The sequence below is a fragment of the Scophthalmus maximus genome, chromosome 2 (assembly GCF_022379125.1).
Source record: "Scophthalmus maximus strain ysfricsl-2021 chromosome 2, ASM2237912v1, whole genome shotgun sequence".
In the NCBI taxonomy this organism is placed as follows: Eukaryota; Metazoa; Chordata; class Actinopteri; order Pleuronectiformes; family Scophthalmidae; genus Scophthalmus; species Scophthalmus maximus.
This window is the reverse complement of record NC_061516.1, coordinates 22,845,001-22,865,016: the sequence shown is the minus strand read 5'-3', so window position 1 is coordinate 22,865,016 and position 20,016 is coordinate 22,845,001. Positions and strand designations below refer to the sequence as shown.

The 20,016-nt window shown below is 46.8% G+C and overlaps 1 protein-coding gene across 1 annotated transcript in view; it reads right to left on the bottom strand.

Moving 5' to 3' along the window:
- Positions 1–96: 96 nt before the first annotated feature.
- frem2a (FRAS1 related extracellular matrix 2a) overlaps positions 97–20,016 on the bottom strand; it is a 57,278-nt gene continuing 37,358 nt past the window's right edge. The window contains exons 7-24 of the mRNA XM_035625197.2: positions 17,506–17,655; positions 17,173–17,382; positions 16,358–16,555; positions 15,785–15,949; positions 15,435–15,617; positions 14,046–14,176; positions 13,407–13,565; positions 11,884–12,187; positions 10,388–10,519; positions 9,694–10,025; positions 6,901–7,093; positions 6,679–6,804; positions 5,712–5,839; positions 5,470–5,604; positions 5,195–5,321; positions 4,511–4,698; positions 4,228–4,374; positions 97–4,013 (exon numbers count right to left, since the gene is read on the bottom strand). Coding sequence (XP_035481090.2) covers positions 3,474–4,013; positions 4,228–4,374; positions 4,511–4,698; positions 5,195–5,321; positions 5,470–5,604; positions 5,712–5,839; positions 6,679–6,804; positions 6,901–7,093; positions 9,694–10,025; positions 10,388–10,519; positions 11,884–12,187; positions 13,407–13,565; positions 14,046–14,176; positions 15,435–15,617; positions 15,785–15,949; positions 16,358–16,555; positions 17,173–17,382; positions 17,506–17,655 — 3,548 coding nt within the window. The 3' untranslated portion in view covers positions 97–3,473. The remainder of the gene's footprint in view (positions 4,014–4,227; positions 4,375–4,510; positions 4,699–5,194; positions 5,322–5,469; positions 5,605–5,711; positions 5,840–6,678; positions 6,805–6,900; positions 7,094–9,693; positions 10,026–10,387; positions 10,520–11,883; positions 12,188–13,406; positions 13,566–14,045; positions 14,177–15,434; positions 15,618–15,784; positions 15,950–16,357; positions 16,556–17,172; positions 17,383–17,505; positions 17,656–20,016) is intronic.

The window sequence follows — 20,016 nt, the reverse complement described above, 5'->3', positions numbered from 1 at the left end:
GCGAGGCTCACAGGCGCGCGCACACAAACTCCTGTGATCTGGCGCGCGCGCGCACACAAACTCCTGTGATCTGGCGCGCGCACACACACTCACTCACACACACACAAACACTAACGCACACTTTGTCTGGAAAAAAGTAGTGTGAGTAGTGTCTATGTCTTCACTAGTCTCACTAATGCTTAACTTGACGAGTTAATAGTTCATTAGTAGATTTATATTGTGCTTTAATTTTTTCAAACCATATGTTTTCGTGTAATATGAAAAACTAAATATGAACAAAATATATTTTTTTATAATGGAACACACACACACACAGAGACAGACGTAGGTCAAACTGCTGTGAACAAACCATAGAGAGTATATGAAAACGGATGTGGTCACCGGGTCCGGAAGGACAAGCCAATGCGAAAGTGCCTGAAACCTGTATTCTGTCAAATAACCAGCAGGGGGCGACTCCACTGGTTAAAAAGGGGAAGTCGGTTACTATCGCAGTCTAATAAACTGTACTTTTACTTTCATCATAATAATGGCAAATTGTTTCTCAATCTCAAGCTCAGCACCAAATTCTGGGCCCTATACATAAGCAGTCTCCGCGGGCCCTTTTGCAAGCGGTGAGAGGGCCCTCAGAGAACCTCCAGTATTTTTTTTTGAAGTAGTTCAGTCTCTCAACCAATGTATTCCGACAATTTTTAATTGATGTTATGACACTAATTACTTAGAAAACACTAATTACAAACAGCATTTAATTCCAGGCTTTCCATAAGTGTCCAAGTAAATACGCAACGTGATGGCCTTGTTTGTGCGCCCCCCAAGTATATGGGGTCTGGACTTTCTCCATCACTGGTCTAGGTCAAGTCTAAACTCATATCCAACCAAGTCAAGTCTCCAAGTGCTCGAGGAGAAGTAGCAAATCAATGGCATGTTTTCCAAGTCTCTGAATGCAGACCGTTAAAATATGTATACTGTTTTTCTTCATAGCTGAGGCCAACATTGCCGGTTGCCTGCTCGTACGTTGTTTACAAGGAGAACATTTGAGATTTGGATGTTTTTGCTCTAAGTCTCAAGTAAAAGATGTCAAAAATGTCAAGTATGCACGTTATCAAAGCAGTAAAATCTTAAATCCAAATTTTTGAGTTTGACTCAAGTCCATATCCCAAGTCTTACTGTAACTCAGCACAAACACTGATTAAATCATCAAACCTACCAGTAAGCAACAATATTTATTCTTCAATACATATACATAAAAACCCATTCATAAAAAGACACAAAGTGAATATCAAGTTTGACTGTTTGTGCTAAAGTTGTCATATACATGGGGATAACTTGCTGTGGGGTTATACATTACATTGCATAGCTTCGAGTGGCATGTGTGAGAGATGTGACTTAGAAAGTGCATCTGATGTCAGATATGGTATAATTTCCAAATTCATCGGGGCCCAAAGAATAAAATATTTTTAAAAATCACATTCAGGCGTCACAGACAATAAGCTGCATACACCTTTGCATCCCTTGCTGATTCATAACGCAGATGATTTTTCGGGGCTGATGTCCATCACATTGATCAACCCTGATAAATATTGGACATAAGAACATAATCATGACTCACAACACGGTAATAAGACATAATATTGAGGAACACTGATCCCAGCATGTGGTATATCCAAAGACACAGGTTTAACAGCACGTGAACAAGAATTTTCACCAGCGACGGCAACAAAATAACGACATAGCAGATAATGTTAAATGTCCCAATTGTAATTTTTTTTCTCGGTGACATGAGTGATCTGTGAGAAGCTATTTTGTTTGCATCCTCTGTTTTCGAAAAAACATGAGTCAGAACACTGAAATCCCACACAGCACGAGTGACAGAAATAAAGCTTACAGGAACATACTGTAGTGTGAGAAGAACACGGGTCAAACCGTTGGATATGAATACAGTATTAGCGTGTTCGCAGCACCACACTTATTAGCAGTGTAACACAGAAGTGGAGAGTGGCTCCATAGAGATGCTCAAATGGCAATTCTGTGAATTTTGTTCCAACACACAGTCCAGTCTCTGGAAATGAAATAACTCCTGAGATGAGTGTCTTTATGCATACGTATCTTGTCCAGTGTTATTTGTGTATATAAAAAAACATTACGCCCAAAGTGTTTTTGGATAAATATGTCAATATCATAGAAAACGCACAGTGGAGGAACAGCACTGCGAGGATGGATATCAGTAAACACTGTGGTAACAGAAGCCGTGATGAACTGATGGTGGAGTAAATCACACAATATGAGAAAAATGAACAGTGTGCGCAACCCCCGACTCAGCAGCAACAGCAAATGATCAACACATCCATAAAAGGAATTCCTCATTAAACCCCAAAATAATAAACAGTACAGTAAACGTGGCGAATGAATGAAATAGGTTTCGGCTGGTTAATAAACATACATTTCCAACAGCGGAGGTTTTTGTTCATCTCCAGTAGTCTGATGCGAGAGCCGTGCATGTTTAGTTCACAGATAAGATCGTGTTCCCAGATTGTCTTCATCTTTTTATATTGCTCACTGTGTAATCCAGAATGAACGTCCCGGCAAATATTCCCGGGACAAAGTAAGTGAGCCTAGAATGAACATTAATTAATAATTAATCTACTCATGCAGCACGGGTTTTAAATGTTGAAACATTCGTGCACAGTATTTCTAATCAGTCCAATATTTATCTTTCAATCCCCAATTCTTTCCTCACTGTAATAATCCCATGGTGTGGGTGGATTTAAGAACAATTTTCAGGACAGAATAAAGGGAGATTTTTGTTTAGGTACTGTTTTCATTTTTGGAATCCACAGTGCAACTGTAAGCCAGCAATTACTTTAAAATAATGCTAGACAGTATGTGTACATAAATCCAGTTGATCTTTTGCAATCTGACACAACGCCTGGTGGATAACATCCGAGTGTTCTTTTGTGAGGTGAAGTGCTCCTTTCGGTTTGCACAGTGACAGTGTCTAGTGCCACTAACCGAGGCTGGGCCTGCCACATTAAATCTCCGACTTGGTCTGTGTGACACATGCTGCGCTCTCAGACCGTCCTGAAGGGATATAGAGCTGCTTCAGGCACTTTAAACACCATAAAGCCAGTGAGGGACAGAGGACGTACGATGCTACCAGCAGTACAAGTTGGAATGTTAAGTAAAGTGTACCGGACAGTGTACAGGACTGTGTTCTTGTGCTGTTTTCTCTGTTACAGTAATCAAGGTGCGTAATGGATCAAATACTGTAGAAACCCCCCTCCCACTAACAGGCACACACACACACACACACACACTCACACACACACACACACACCCAATAACGTGTATGACCAGTCTCAGATTTTTGGTGTCGTTAAAGTAATTTGATATCAGTTAAAAATTGAAGAAGAAAAAAAAATCTAAACTTTTATAAAAGCTCCCTCATCCCTTTGTCCATCTGTCCCCACATCCGTCGCTCAGACCTCGGAGCTGTTGTGGCAGTCTTGCATCCTCACCACCAACATGGGCTCCGTACTGACGGACGCTTTGACCACCTCCTGCACGCCCTCCCTCCATCCCTCCTTCACATCCTTCTGTCTGGATCTCAGCACGAGCGCGATGGTGACCACGACGAGGACGGTCAGCAGCAGCCCCACCAGCGCCCCCACCACAGTCACCAGACCCTCCTCTTCCTCCCCAGCGTTCAGCTCGCTAGGCTCCAGCCCATTGGCAAACACCTCATTCGACCCCCCTGCCCGCCTCTTGGCGCGGTCCAGAGCCAGGTGCATGATGTTGGTGCCGCGGTTGTTGTCGGCTCCGATGTCCTCCGCGATCTCCGGGGCTTGGTCGCCAGCGGACCTCCTGGAGCGATGGCCGCCGACGCTCGGGGTGAGACCGCCGCTGGAGGAAACCAAGGAGTGGTACTCTAGGCTGCGCTTTCCAATGCCCCTGTTCGCACTCTCTTTGGAGCGGACTGTGTAAATAGTGTGAATGTACCACTCACGGCCTGCAGCCACCTGAGCAAAACACAAAAGTATGCATATCTTAAACGTATGTTCGGTTGACAAAAAAAAAATGACATGCACACAATACAAAGCAACAGGAATTGGTCAAGATTGCAGAGATGAGCGGCAGTTTAATTCATACGGCACCAATCTCTGCGACGCATCATCAAGGATTAAATCGCAAAAAACACCTCCCTTCTGCTTCACAAGTAAAATGTTAGGGTACCTGAAACATGGCCGTAGAGTCCAGCCTAAAGCCGTCAGACCCAGGCTGTCTGACGAGGGACAGAGCTGATGGATCGTCCACTGCCAGCACAGCGTTAAAACCGACATCACCAAACACACGCGCCTGAGTCTCTGGCTGAGCCTTGTCCTGATGAGGCGCGTGATAGATTCGGGAGGGGAAAAAAGCAAGAGAGGAAATTGTTCTTTGCTTCCATTGCAAAAACACCATAATCTCTCCGTGTACTGAAAGTGCAAAATTAAAAAAGAAACCTGAATATACTCACAAGAACCTTGAATCTATAAAGCAGTGACGGAGAGTCGGCCAGGCAGCCGAATTCGAACTTGGTCGGATTGTACTTCGGCACGTATCCGTCGGCGCCGGTGCAGAGGAACACCTTCTCTATGCTGCAGAAGAAAGAGTCTCCCAGGTTCTGCACAGGGTCCACCATCACGCGGCCGTAGATCGTGTCGCCTGAAATGAGGGAGGACTCAAATTGATGGAGGCAAAAGGAACAGAACGCTGGTGGATTTTTTTCGGTTTAGGCAATTCAAATACAAATCCATATACAGTACAAACCAATGTACTCACATCATTACATTATTCATTTTTTAAGATTAATTTTCAACCTGGTGTCAGTTCCTGTGACAGTAATCAATGTATACTGATGAAACAAAAATGACCAAATCATTTTATCCTTTCAAAGAATATGTGTGGTCTTTCAGGTGCGATTATCAAACAACATATACGTAAAACGTAATGCTTTCAGGCTTAAATCTCAGATGTCAGTTCCTTTAAATAAACATGGGTCAGTCTCTCACTTTAGCTGATATAATGTTCGCGGCACACACAACTCAGCTTGACAGCTCCCTCAGAGGGAGAAAATCACATAATGCGAACTTTACAGAAGCAAATTCAACGTCGTCGTCATTCGTCTTTTGAAGAGCTTGTACAGTAGGAGGACACTCACCCTCAGAAAAGGCTACGTCACTCTCCTGACCGAAACCCATGGAGCCGTCGGAGAGCCACAGGCTCCTCTTGGACAGCAGGAACATCTGAGTGTTCAAACTGAACTCTACTGCAACCGGGTCGCTCACCTGAAGACGGACGGACGCGGTTAGCGGGGGTTTGGCATATGAGAGAGAGAGAGAGAGAGAGAGAGGAAGAGACAGAAGCAACAACGAAGAGAGAAACAGAAACTCTGAAGACAAAACCAAAAAATAACAATGTTGTAAGTTGCCTTACTTGCTGGAATCTGATGTCCAGGTCGAAGGTGACAGGTTCTCTGGGACTGCAAACGGGTGGAACAGCGTACTCCATGCTCTGGGCGGTTGCACAGGGGATCAGCTTCACCGTGTAGGTCCCAGAGTAGTCTCTCACCTGTATGGAGCAGAGGGGGACACAAGGTGGGGATCAGTCTGCAAGGTGGGGATCAGTCTACCCGCCCCCCTCCCCCCGGAAAAACCTTTCCACGCGGCCGCACTTACAGCAAAGTCGGAGGTGAACGCCCACTGCTGGACCGGCTGGTTGTAGGTGGGCTCGCTCCTCACCAGCGTGAGGTTAAAGGTCAGCCCGGGGTGGTCCACACTCATCACCATGGATGACATGGAGGATCCTTGGGGAAAGATGTCGAGAGGGGAAGACGTTCACAATGGCGGAATCCGATTGGCCAATTGATCAACAATGTCTCGCTCTGCAGGAACATCTGCAGAGTATACGCGGTGTAGATGAGGGCCGCGTGTTTTGCCTGCGCCTGTCTGCCTCTCAATGTTATTTACCACCATTGCACTTACACCTCGTCCAATACCACGTGGCCCCTCGCTTCGTGACAGGACCACGTAGGAAGGACCTCTGACAGTTTTACACAATGTTTCCATTGTTTGTGAAATAAAGACATATTTGAGATCTAATGAGCTTGACATAAGTCTCAGAACAATGTTAAGTTTGTAAACCAATACGTTTAATAAAAAGCATGCTCATGAATACTGATGGAATGTAAAGGAGTAATGGAGGTTTTAAACGCAGGAAGCAGAAGAAGAAGATCGGGGTTCTCTTTGGAGGTCTTCTTTCTAGGACCCCTTTAGGAGGACACGCTTTTGCCTTTTTGGTTTCTTTGTTATTTTTTTTTATTTTTTTTCCCAATATTATTATCACAAGCTTTGTAAAAACTTTAATAAAACCAGATTGTATTTTATACAACTCCACCCAAACTCCAGTCTCGCTCCATGTCTGAGAAACAGTCCTAGCAGCCTCTCGGGAAGGTGGATTTTTTTTATTACACAATAAAAAATAACTAAAAGCAAAGCAGCGACACAAACCATCTAAGTTGATGATATTGCTGTTTATCAAACCATCGCAGAGCCTCTTACATGCGATGCCAATTAAACTGATCACGATATTAGTGATATTAGTGGGAAACAGACACAGGCGGCTTCATCAGTCCGTCAGTCTCACCAGCTCTTTTTACGCCGCCTCCAGAATGAGACTCCACGAACAGGCCCCTGAAACGAGCCTTGGTGCGGAAGTTGACCACCAGACGTCCCTGCTCGTTGATGCGCATGCTGGTCGGATACAGCGCCCCTGGACAAAAACACACGCGATCGCACTGGATTCTACGGGAGGCTGTTCATTTCTTTCTTTTTTTTAAAGCTCCCAACAGCCCGCGGGGGAACTCACCCTGCAGCTCGGCCTGCGGCGGGCTGCCGATGCCGTCCTTCCAGAGGATGGCCGTGTCGTACACAAAGGTGAGACGCAGCTCGGACTGCAGGTCAAAGTGCTGCCAGCCGCCGGTTCCCACGGGCGAGTGGAACACGTACGACACGTAGAGAGGGACGCGCAGGGTGACGTAGGACTGCACCAGGTTCAGCACCTGCAGGGAAGTTTTCAAAAGAGATGCGAGTGACGAACACAGAGAACAGGCAAAATCGACTGCAAACAAGCAACATCTCGTAATAATGCAACATTCATTATTGACAAGATGTTGTTCATTTACTTAAATATTATGGTTGAAGCAATGAACAGGAATTCGTCAGTTATGCTGTATTACAACAGTTTCATCATCCATCTACTGTAGGTGGATCGTCCATGATAAGAAGATGGAAGAGATGAACACACAGTTCTCCTCCACAAGGTGCCTGAACTTATCCCACTCCCACTCAAAGAAGTCCTCCTGTGTTGTACACAAAGAGCCATGGTGGGCGGGAATGTGGGCTTGTATTGCATGTTGGCTTTTAAAGTTTTCCGGGTATTTATTTAAAAACCTGATAATTCATGTTGATCATTTTTTAAAGCTCAATCTCTTATAAAATACATATAATTTACCAACGACTTTGGAATTCAATCAGATCCCGTTGACTTTGATTTACAAAGCTAAATAAAACTCTTAATGTATCCAACACCTTTTCTGGAAGAAACAAACAAACATCTCATACAGTTTAGAGCCGAAATAAAATTTTAAGATGTATTTACAAACATCCGCCACAAGGTGTCTCTGTTCACCATCGTTGTGTGATCTATTGTTTTTGTTGAACTACACTATGTGCCCACAAAAGTTTGACAAAGCCCAAGTTTGTCTTTGAAATGGAATGAAGTTGCGTTACTTCATCTCAAGTGAAAGGTGTCATTTAGCGAACTGAGAATTGGGCAGGAGATAAACTGGCAAGAGGAAATAAGAAGAGCATTTTGGCAGAGGATGTTTTCATTGCACAAAAAAAAAAAAAATGAGAATTTAATTCCTAATCCCCTCATCACTCTCCTTTCTCCGATCATTCTTCATCACTCGATTACATATATGGCAACATCCGATATTATTTCATAAAAAAAAACCCATATCTAGCAGAACATAACACGGAGGACCACCGCATTAAGAGTGTGATGTAATAGAACTCGCGAACAGAGAGAATCTCCACCAAAAGAACCTGTAATTCATGACCCAATCCGTCCGATGCACCGGCGTATCGGCGGAGTCTCGGCGGAGTAAATTGTGAAATTGCCGACTCAGGATCCAAATTAGAAATTAAATGACTGTAAACTAGGAGACAAACTGCCGCAGCGCTGGGGTTTGGAAACGCCATCATTCACTTCACAGCGACTGGAAGTGAAAAGGAATAAACGCGGCAGCTGCTCACCCTGAGCTTCCAAAGCACAACAGTTCATTTCAGTCTTGTCTTGAAACATCATCGCCGTCTCTACTTTTCAATTTCAGAAACGCATGCACTCCCAGGCCAGCCGTCACATGCATACAAGAGTAAAACAGCTAAATTGAATGTGTTCTTTTTCATGTTGTTCTCAGAGGTAAATAAATGATCCAACTCTTCCGGCACTCTCTCTGATTTGTGCACCCTGGTGGAGGTGCAAGGTTGTGACGGCCCCCTTCCCCCCCCCCGCCCTTCTTTTTCTGGCACTCCTTAAAAAAAACAAAACAGCGCGACAGTGATCTCCCTTAACGAAGTCAGACCCGAGCTCTTGTGGATGACTGGCATCGCGTGGGACTGCGTGTGCAAGCAGTTGTCAACGTGACTGGGGACAAGTAAATTCATTTCTTATTTGTGCTCTCTCTCACACGAGCGCGCACACACGCGTGCGCGCGCGTTCAGCAGTCTGATCAGCATCCAGAAGCTCATGGATCAAAGGCCGGAGGCACACAAGAGAGCAGCAGGACGCGAGCGAGGGAGCAGGGGTCTGATTCCTGATGCACAATAACAACGAGGAGCTGGAGAGAACTGCAGCACACAACAACAGCAACAAAAATGTGGACAACAATTGCACCATCCGCTGCGATGACGCAACGGCGGCCGACTGCAACGGCGGCGAGAGGGCTGCAGGAAGTTGGTTAGCATCCGACTGACAGCTGACAATAACGCCGACATTTAGTGTCGGACGTCTCCCGAGAGCTCTGCTGTCAAACAAAAACAAAAAAGAAAACTGAGCAAAGCTACCGGAAAAAATGGGAAGAGGAAAGAGCTGTGCCCCTTGACCTCCACAGGGGTGTTGGGCGTACTCCAGCTTAAATACTCCTGATAAATTGCCGTTCCTTTTTTTTCTTTCGCGTTTTCACCGATTTCCTGTTGAGTCTGAACTTCGACGCCCCCCCCCCCCCCGGATTATAGGAGCGACTGACGGGCTGGCAGCGCTTTGTTTGAGCGTGCACATGCCTGTGTACATAATGCGCGCATGCACACTACAAGTTGACAATCACATGCGCGTGATACGGAGCTGGAAAACACACACGGCGACAGGCATTCACCGAACGGGACGACGCCAAACAGATATGGTGCCGTTCTGTCTGCGCACCCCATCTCTCGAGGAGAGGGCTGTAAATAAACTGAACACACACAGGCGGACTCATACACACACAGGCTGACAGCGAAGCAGATGCACACACAAAACCCTGTTTTGGAATTTACATCTTGTGGACATGTGCGTACAGGAACAAACAAAAACCCCACGCGCGCGCGCACACACACACACCTGTCCGTCAGTCCCTATCGTGCCTCCGCAGTCGGTGAGCAGCTCGGACATGTGGTAGTAGCTGGTGAACTCCCAGAGACAGGCCTCCAGGTTGAGGTTTCTGTAGAAGCGCAGCGTGCCGCTGCCCCGCAGGGAGCCGCTGAACTGATAGGGCGCCGCGTCCCCCGTGCTCTCGGGGCTGCGCGTCTGGGCGGTGATGAAGCTGTGGCCGGTGGTCGCCTCGCCGAAGTCGAGCAAGTTGGAGCAGCGGTGGTTCCCCACCCGGGTGCCGTCGGGGCTGAGGGTCAGGTCAAAGTTCATGAGAGGGCGGGTGGAGATTACCGGAAGCATGCCTGCAAAGACAGAGAGAGGGTGATGTGGAAGTCACACGGAATTATTATTTCAGAAACTTGGGGGGGAAAGAAAAGAGGGACGGGTGGAGAAAATGAACAGGAAGAACAGGGGAGCAAAGGAAAAAAGGAAATAAGAGGAAGGAAACCTGGAGGAGGAAAGGCAGAAGGAAACTGAATCAAAATCAAGGAGGGAATGTCAAGTAGCAAGTGTGCTGCGGGGTTTCTACAGTGGCGTTCGATACAACCCCGGCAAGATCTATATTCTGGCGGTCACGCTCCCGAGGATCCCCAGACGTGAACATTACCCACACTACATTGCACTTCGCCCGTGGCACACGTGCCCGCCTCCAGCTCCTACCCACCGTCGATGTGAGGCATGGTTACAGTCACTTTGATGAGGTTGGGGCGGCTCGGGTCGCCGGTGCCGGTGTAGCGCAGCTTGGCGGAGAAGGGCTCGGCGCCGACGGTCCCCATCTTACGCGGTTGACACATGCCTTTGGAGACGGGAGGAGAAGACGCTGAGCAACAAGGACACTTCAGAGGAAACGAGGCAAACCGAACGGCCCCGGTCGTGGGTCGGCAACTGATAACTTCATGCGATGGATTGGCCCTTTCAGTGGGTTTACAGTGTTATACATAAATGAAGTAAAATCATAATGCGGAGCAAACTTTTTTTTTTTCCTTTTTCTCATAACCTGCCTGATCCATTACTGAGTCAGGTAGTGATTTCCATATTTCTAAGAATACCTTGCTACCACCCTGAGAGAGCGAGAGAGAGCGAGAGAGAGAGAGAGAGAGAGAGAGAGAGAGAGAGAGAGAGAGAGAGAGAGAGAGCCTGAGCTTGTTGCCGTCAGGATGTGAAGGTGGAGTGAGCGGAGCAGAAGTAATAACATAGCGACGGCCACACGTGACGGACGAGCGAGAGCTCTGACCCTTCCTCAAGGCACGCAGCTCGCAGCAGCACTGCATTATGGTTTCTTGCGGCAATTGGAAGCAAAATTGTGTCTCTGCGTCTGCCGCCACGTATTTATTCTCTTATGGTTCGCTGAGTGTTATTAGTTAACTTGAGCATTTCCATTTTAATACCACGTTTTACTCTTACAGGGTGAAATACTGTACTAGTTGACAGCTTCAGTAACTGATATATATTTTTAATTATGAACATCCTTTTTTACGATACGACACATTGTTAGAGATTAAATTAAAAACCACAGTATAGGATCATTATAGCTCCACCCCGATCAACTACAAAATTTTAATTCCACTTGTGCATTAATGCAAATAACTACATACTATTGCACTCATTAGTTCTGCTCGTACTTCTCTTCTTTAATCTGTGTACTATGTAAAAAAGCACAAACTATATATTCTGTTCACACTGTACATATTCTGTCATATTATTTCTCCTCTATATATTTCTATAATTTTATATTGTATATTTACTTCTTTTCTTCTTTTAACTGATGTTTCTTCTATTTCTAATGTCTCCTTTGTTGCTGTAACATGGCAAATGTCCCCGTTGTGGATTATCTTATCTTATCTTATGTAACACTTTGAATGTGGGTATTTAACGTATAATGCAGTAGATCAAAAGTCTCATGAAGATTACAAAACAATACTTGTTTTCCCGTAATGTAGGTGTTGTTGTTTTTCTCTTTTCATATTATTTTTTATTTTTCGGCATTTTTCTGGACTGTTCATTCACATGTGCTACTCCTGAACATTCATGATGCTGAATGGGAACAAAGCCCCCTTATTTGTTATCATTGAAACAAGGGGCCTAATCCCTGCTCCATTCCCTCTGTAGAAAACCGGATTCGTCAGACAGAGAGTGAGATGTCTGCTGTTGCGTCCTCACCTTCCTGCTGGCTGATGGTGACAATGGGGCTGCTGAGCTCTAAACCTTCGTCCCGGTTGGAGTTCACAGCCCTCGCAGCACACTGGACCCTGGAGCCTGCCTGGAAGTAGACCGAGTCCAGTGTGATCATCTTGGAGGAGGTGAAGAAGGTGTCAAAGTCCACCTCCCTCATGGGACTGGTGACGCCATCCGGGCCAGCCGGAGCGCTGACGAGCCAGCGGTAGCGGCTCAGGGTGTTGTTGATGTGCTCGCTGACACAGATAGAGCCCGTCTTGTCGTAGTCGGCGTACTTTGTGTCGCAAGCCTGGAGAGCGGAGAAGGAATGGAGCGGGAGAGGGCGGGTGGGCGGGGGACAGTGGAGAGACGGGGGGAGACAGAGCAGATGCCGGAGGACAAATGGAAAGAGAGGTGCCGCATACAAATGAGCGAGTGTTGCCAAAGTGTTGTGTTTTCATATTTGACTTCTTAAACTAGCTTCTTTCTTTATTTTTTTATAGATAGAGACATAGGATGGAGACATAAGCTTTTAAGTGTTTCTATGGATATCCTTTTTAATTGTACAGCACTCAACACTAATTTTGCCTTCCTGTGGAACCTCCGACACAGCTGACCACACACACACACCCACACACACACACACACACACACACACACCCACACCCACACCCACACACACACACACACACACACACACACACACACACACACACACACGGCAGTCACCTGAGGAGCAAACACATCAGGAAAATCCATTTAAGTGTCTCCCTGAGCCCGTATTCGAGAGTGGAAGTGATCTCCTGTGTATACAAGCACAGCCCCTGCGACCTACTAAACTGTGTAATGTGCCTTTTAGCGACAGACTGGCACGACTGTGGAAGGACGCTTTAACTTTGGCTGAAGAAAAGTACAGGTCCTGAGGGGTTAACAACGTGTGCCCCCCCCCCCCCCCCCCCCCCCCTCCAAGAGGATAAGGGACCCCATTAGGCCCTGCTACCACATGACAGAAAAAAAAAGGCCCCACATGCTCCAAATTTAAAGTTTCCCAGGTGTTTGCTCTGGTTTACTGTTTTTGAACAGTGAGGAATTCAATTCAATCCGATTCCATCCATCAGCTACACCGCTGGCTCCGTTTGAGGGCCGTGGGGAGCTCTGGAGCCGACCCCAGCTGACATTGGCGCGGGTCACCAGTGCGCCGCGGGTGCCGGCACGCACAGACAAACAAGCGTTCACAACAGTCACACCTACGGGGCAGCTCAGACGTCGCCCAATGAACCCTACACTGCACGTCTCTGGGCTGTGGCAGGAGGCCGGAGGGCCCGGAGAGAGCACAGGGAGAACAAGTGAACTCCGCACACAGAAAAAGGCCTTAATCGAACCCAGAACTTTCCTGCCACGAGGTGACAAGCTGCTCGCCACTGCACCGCCCCCCCCCCGCTGCAAATCTAATTCGATTCAACTCAATTCCAAAGATGTCTTCCAAGCCACTTGCGTTCCCTGAATATTGTCTGGTCGGCTTGACTCACTGTCACACAGATGACAGGGTAGCCGGCCGGTGGGCGGAGGTTGTCTGGTGTCCTGGCGACGTTGTCGTAATGGAGGAGAGACACCACCTGAGGCAAGGAGGGGAAGGTGACATCGGCCATGCTGTTGGTCTCCTCGATGTAGACTATCACTTTAGTCACCTGTTCCAGAAAAAACAAAACAATAAAGAGGTTCAAGGCTAATGAGAACTACAGATACAGACACGATGAATTACTGTCAATGAGACGAGTGGAGTCGTCACAGAGCCGCATGTGTTTACAATCCCTCAGTCGTGGTTCATCCCTCTCTCTTTGCCTCTTTTCTTCTGCTGCCTGTTCTTTTCTTTCTTTCTCTTTTCTCTCTCAGGTGATCTATTATTTATCGTGAAATGTTTTCATCACTCTCTCCGCTACAACTCCGGTAAAGTGGCGTTGTCGTCCGGGATAACCTTGTTAAAAAAAAGAGATCCCCGATCTCGGTGGAGCTGACCCGGATAAATGTGAGTCAGATCGGGAAAGAGAAAAAAAAAGAAAAAGAAAAAAGATCTCTTTATTATTTCATCAAGCGGAAATTCCATCACTGTCTGTTTGGATTTGGTGTGTGATGTTTGTGTGATGGTGAGGCGCGAGCACGTTGCCGACCTGAGTTTCAGCCACCATGTTTTCATCAGGCTTCAGGTGGAGAGTGAAGGCTTCCCTCATCTCTCTGACACCGTCGAACAGCACCTCCACCTCCACCACATGTTCTTTATCCCCCTGTTTGAACTCAATGTCTGCGCACACACAGACAGACACGCACGCACGCACGCACGCACACACACACACACAGACACACACACAAAGACACACACACACACAGACACACACACACACACACACACACACACACAGACACACACACACACACACATACACCAGCAAAAAAAAGCAGTTGGAATGTAGCTGATTAAATATATACACAATATAGACACAATATAGCCCAAAAATACTTAAGTAAGTCAGTTTTACCCAGAAGAATCTTCTCGGATTAGACCAATTTATGTTTTATTTCTTCAGAGGAATATATCACTTCATATTACATAGAGCCAAAGGTGGTCCATCTCCTTATGACATGAGTAATAGGGCTTTGCATGGAATGTGCTGCGCTGAGCGAACACTGTGCAAAAATGAGATATTCGCTGCTGAATGATTCAAAACTACTGGGAGATTCGCACTACTTGAACTCTGGGCAGGCAGGTATGATTTGAATGGACTGAATGTATTCACATAAATATTTCAAGCCTTGATTAAGCTAAGGAAGGTTCAGTGCACTTAAAGCTTAACGGGACCGAGAGGAAGATTTCACCGTGCTGACAAAGCATGAAGAATACTGAAATTCAATTTAAAAAAGAAAAGAAAAAAATGAGATGACCCTCCACCGGACTATTGAAGAAATAACCTTTCCCCATTTGGGATGAAATTAGAAATCAATGGCCCTTGCCCAAATAAATCTCTATGCCCATTTTCATTAGCTTAACGTTGCTGTGGGGAGCCTTGTTTCACACTTCACGTCAAAACTTCGGACAATAGCCGCTGCAATGTATGACACGATGGAGAAGAAGAAGAAGAAGGAGAGGAAGAACAGGAACAAGAACAGGAGCAGGAGCGGGGAAGAACACGAATGAGAACATGGCCAAGAGCAAGAAGAACAAGAGCAAGAGTAAGAGGAGGAGAAAGAACAAGGTGACCAAGAATAAGACCAAGAGCAAGAATAAGAGCGGGAACAACAACAACAACAAGACGAAAACGAAGACGAAGACGAAGAACAAGATCCACAAGAACAACAACAAGAACAAGACGAAGAACAAGAAGAAGAACAAGAAGACAGAAGCAAGAGCAATAACCAGAAGACGAAGAACAAGAACCATAAGAATAAGACAATGTACACAATGAAGATATCACAAGCACTTGAAGCGGTTTCTGCCTATCTGATGAATGTGTATGCTTCATACTATAACCACAGGACGAGGTGTGTGTGTGTGTGAGGCGCACCTTGAGACACGGGATGGTAGTCCTCTCCCGAGACAGCCGACCCGTCTTTGGTGTGAACGCGGACCACTGACACCTTCGACGCGTCGCCCACTCGGACCACAGGGATCCTCGCGGTTGCCACGGCGCCGGCTTCCTTCGGTTCACTGACACTGAACTTGGTTTCCGAAAAACGGATGACCGGCTCTGCGGTGCAGAGAGACGGACACAGACACAATGAAACACCCACGGTCCGATGTGAACCTTTGATTGCAGCGAGTCAAAAACCACGTACATGCACGTTCAGGTGTATTGTTTAACGCATTACCTCGTCTGTCATTACAGACTTTCCTCAAAACTACCGTCGCACTTACTGTCGGCGGTGTCCTTGATTTTCACCAGGGCCTCATGCAGGACTCCCACTGACGCGCCAAACTGCGAGTTGCTCTTGGGGCTTCCTAAGACCAACCGCAGCTCTTCCCCGTCCTCATACAGCGTGTCATCCACCAGCGACAGAACACACAGCTTCTCCACCTCGCCTGGAGCGTACAGCGAGACAGTGATGACGGGACACGTCAGAAAGTTTGAGGGTGAAGAAGGGACAACAACGGGTTCTACAATGGTTCTTCCTTTTCTTCCTTCTCCTCTTTACAGCGTACAACATCTCGTCTATATACTATTTCCCCATTTGCTAAGTTCCTCTAGAGTTTTTGGAAGCTGTTAAATATAGTTTGCAAAAAAAAAAAATAAAAAAAATTTGACAGCACAGTAGGGGAGAAGTTGAGCATTGTTGAATATCTGCAAGGCAAAAAAAACCCTGTAATTCCTGGATGAGCTGTTTCTATTATGAAAAGGGAGTCATCTCTCACGATAAGATCCTTTTTTTTTTTTTTTCAAAAGAAGGAGAAAGAGATGAAATGTTCGGTGTGTGTCCCCCCCCGAAGTACCTGGTAAGAATGTGATGATGGATGCGTCTGTGTTGGGCCGTTCATCAAAGTCAGAGGCGACCTGCGCCGAGCCCTGACGGGTGTAACAGCGGGCAGTGGATTCGTGTCTGACGTCGCCACTGCGGAACACCGTCGCCGCGATCCGACCGTCGCTCTCCTCTCCGGTGTAGAGCGGCTCGCGGAACTGGACCTTCGGCACTGTCGGTCAAAACAGGCCAGTTCAGTCGTCACGTGTGACAGAGGTCTGTCTGTACTGAGCTTATTCCCACGCAACTGGACAATCCAATAACACGTGCTTTAACGACGAGGTCATTTCTGACTGAACGCCGCGAAATTAATGTTGTGACTCGTGTAAAAGGCCTGGAAGGGAGTTGTCATGACAAGCTAAAGAGATCATGCTTCCAATGTAATAATAACTGAGACTCTCCTATTGTTGTCATTTAAACCCTTGTTGCAGTTACTTCGGCCGGCAAAAATACATTTTTTTTTATTGCATTTATTCATATAGCACATTTGACATGAAGAAAAAATGGAGATGGAAAAAATCGACAGAAATGCCCGAGGCTCTGTGAGGCTTTATATACTGAGGCTTAACACTAGCATCGGTATGTTGACATGCTCAAGTTTTTCCGACGTTTAAATGCTTGCGTTTGCCAATATGCACTAAACAGAAAGTAAAGCCACGGCTCATGGGAACCGCAAACCGGGGAATTCGAAATTTAGTTTTTCCGATGATGGCGCTAGATACAATGCATGTCAAAGATCACCAAAGTTACTGCAATTCATCCTGAGGGGGCACATGACAAAACGCTCACAGTCAGACACGGAGTCGTTGATGAGGACGGTAGCCTTCCCAGGCTCTCCCAGAATGCCGTGCACCGGCATCCGCAAGACCAGCTCGAAGCTCTCGGTGCCCTCCAGCTCTGGCTGTCCCAGGTCATCCAGAACGGCGACCCTGAACGTCTGCATGCCGACCCCCGGGGCAAAGTCCAGGTTGCGACTGATGCCCACGTAGTCAACGCCGGCTAGAGAAAAAAAAGGGCCAGCGGGCGGGTGGAGAGGTCAAACAAAATTACAACGAGAGGTCGAGATCGGCGTTAGCATTGCGGAGAGCTGCTCTGATTAGTTAACGGGATATATAAGTTTACCCTCGGCAGAGACGGGCTCAGCCTTGCGGGAGCGCACGGTGACCGTGCCAGTCTTGGACAGATCGGTGCCTGTCCTCCACACTTTGACCTCCACGTATCCATCACTCTCGTCCACGCGGTACTCCGACTCTCCAAAGTAAAACACCGGAGCTGCGGCAGCGAAGAAGATTTACATTAGGAAATAGTTGCATTCGCAATTCTGGTTACTTGGCTTAAGGTGTTGTTTATTCCACACTCATAATTTTTACCGGGTGTTCCAATCTGTGAGCCTGTTCTTGTTGTTTGTCTCGTTGCTGTTAACTTTGCAGACTGGGTCCGTCGCAACCGTATTTCCCTTTTTTTTGTGCAGCGGTAGCGTCACTCGTCTTTTTATGCATGCACCTGCCGTAACGCCGGACCTGTCGGCGGCCACACGGAACTCTGACATTATTCATTTGTACGACCAGCAGCCCGGACACAGGGGTCAAACAGCGACGGCCCATGAGTCTGAAGTTTAACTGCGGGGGAAGTGTGACCCCTCAAACCTCTCTTGGCCTCTCGTCCGGCCTCGTTCTTATCATCCCTCTGACAGAAACCACTAAGTACTTGAATGGCGATGGCACTGGCAAGCGGGCCTGACGTGTGTGTGTGTGTGTGTGTGCGCTCATAAGTGCGTGTGTGTGTGTGTGTGTGTGTGTGTGTGTGTCTCTCTCTGAATGTGGCGTAGTGAGACAGAGAGAAAGTGGCCCACTAGACTGCTCAAAGGCTTGTTTGAACTGGCATTGTTTCCTGAGGCAGCAAAGTAAAGTCAGACCAATGAGCATTTGACAGCTTCATCTCTCGCAGCCCCTCCCCCCACCCCCCCACCCCCACCACTGTCACGTCCAAAAAAATTACAGAATAGAAGTTCTCCTGTCTCCATTTCAAGGCGCCACTCTCCCTCTCGCTCGGCTCCTTTCTAATATTCCGGCATATGATCCAAAAATAGCGCGCGCACTATCATTTTTTGGTGTCACGATCAAACACTGGCGGTCCAGATTGAGTTGGGGTGTTTTTTTTCTTTCTTCCCGAATATTACTTTACTGATGTATGAACTTTTCATATTGTATTTAACTGGGCCGGATAACATAAGCTAAGCACGGTGTACATAATGAGGAGGGAGTGAGGGAAAACTGATGCGGTTACAATGTGACGCTCAGCTTGACGATACCCGGCGAGCATCACACATCAAATGCAGCCGTTTCGTCTGCAGACTCGTCTCCACAGTGCACCTGTCGTTCTCTTGTACCGTTTCCTCCTACACAGGCAGCTTCACCTCACAGATGTGGCGAATGGTTTGTAATGCAAATAGATTTTTTTTTTATATATATATATATATTTTTTTAGATTTACACAGTGGCAGAGTAAAACGAGAATTACACATTGCGTGGGAAGCTCCATCTGACCGAATACACAGGTGAACAGTTTGGTGTGTTGCAACACGTTGCATATCTGTAAACATCATATGTGAGTATTATGGCTCAAATTCCTTTGGAGAGGAAACTCCAGCTCGAGTGCTGATGTACACGTCCGCTTCGGCACGTGTCCCGACTGCGCCCGGGACGTCGAAATTCTTCGACACCATGAGAAGGGCGTTGAGCGATGACCGATGAGCGAGAGCCACATCCTCTCTCCCCTCCGGGATTCACGCTCGTGGTTTATCACTCTGAAGTGTGTGTGTCTGTGTGTGTGTGTGTGTGTGTGTGTGTGTGTGTGTGTGTGTGTGTGTGTGTGTGTGTGAGGGCAGATGTAAAGCCCAATTGTGATAATTACTGCGTGTGGATGTCAGTGGCCATTTGTGTGTCACTGCTCCTTTAAAAACCGGTTATAGAACATTCTCAGCTGTGCTCTGAAGAACGAAGGGCCCTCGCTTTCTTGGAAGGAGCTGACAAATAAGAGCCTGCGAATGTCACCACAGAAGCCAAGGTGCTTTTCTCTATGTCATGCACTTCAGTCGTACGTGTGAGGCATCATGCAATGATCAGGTGAGCAGGTGATGCTCATGTTTTCGGACCAGTCTCTAATTTCTTACCTCCGATTTGCATTCTTATCGCTAAACACTGGGCAGTTATACCATTTCGTGCCTTCAAGAAATTATGAAGTGAATCATCTCATTGGCTTGACTGTTCACAGCAAGTCTAGAATTCAGTTTGGCTGAATTAAGGAAGAAATTGTGACTGAAGGGGGTTTGCCACAATTAGCTGTTTGTATAATTATTGAAGAGGGAAGATGGCGTGTATGTAAAATGTAGAAAGGTGTTTTTGATTTACATGTATTTAAGAAGGGGAATGCTCTATAATGGGGGCAGCTACGGGTCAGGAGGTAGAGTGAACTGTCCACCAATCCGAAGGTCAGGGGTTCCATCTATAACAACAGTAGGCGGGACGCAATCCCTCCACTCCGAAGTCCTGGAAGTGGATGAACCATTTTTTAAATGTTTTTATGAAACAGCGAGGGCACAACGCACACGCTGCCGCGGGGAGTGTGATCAAC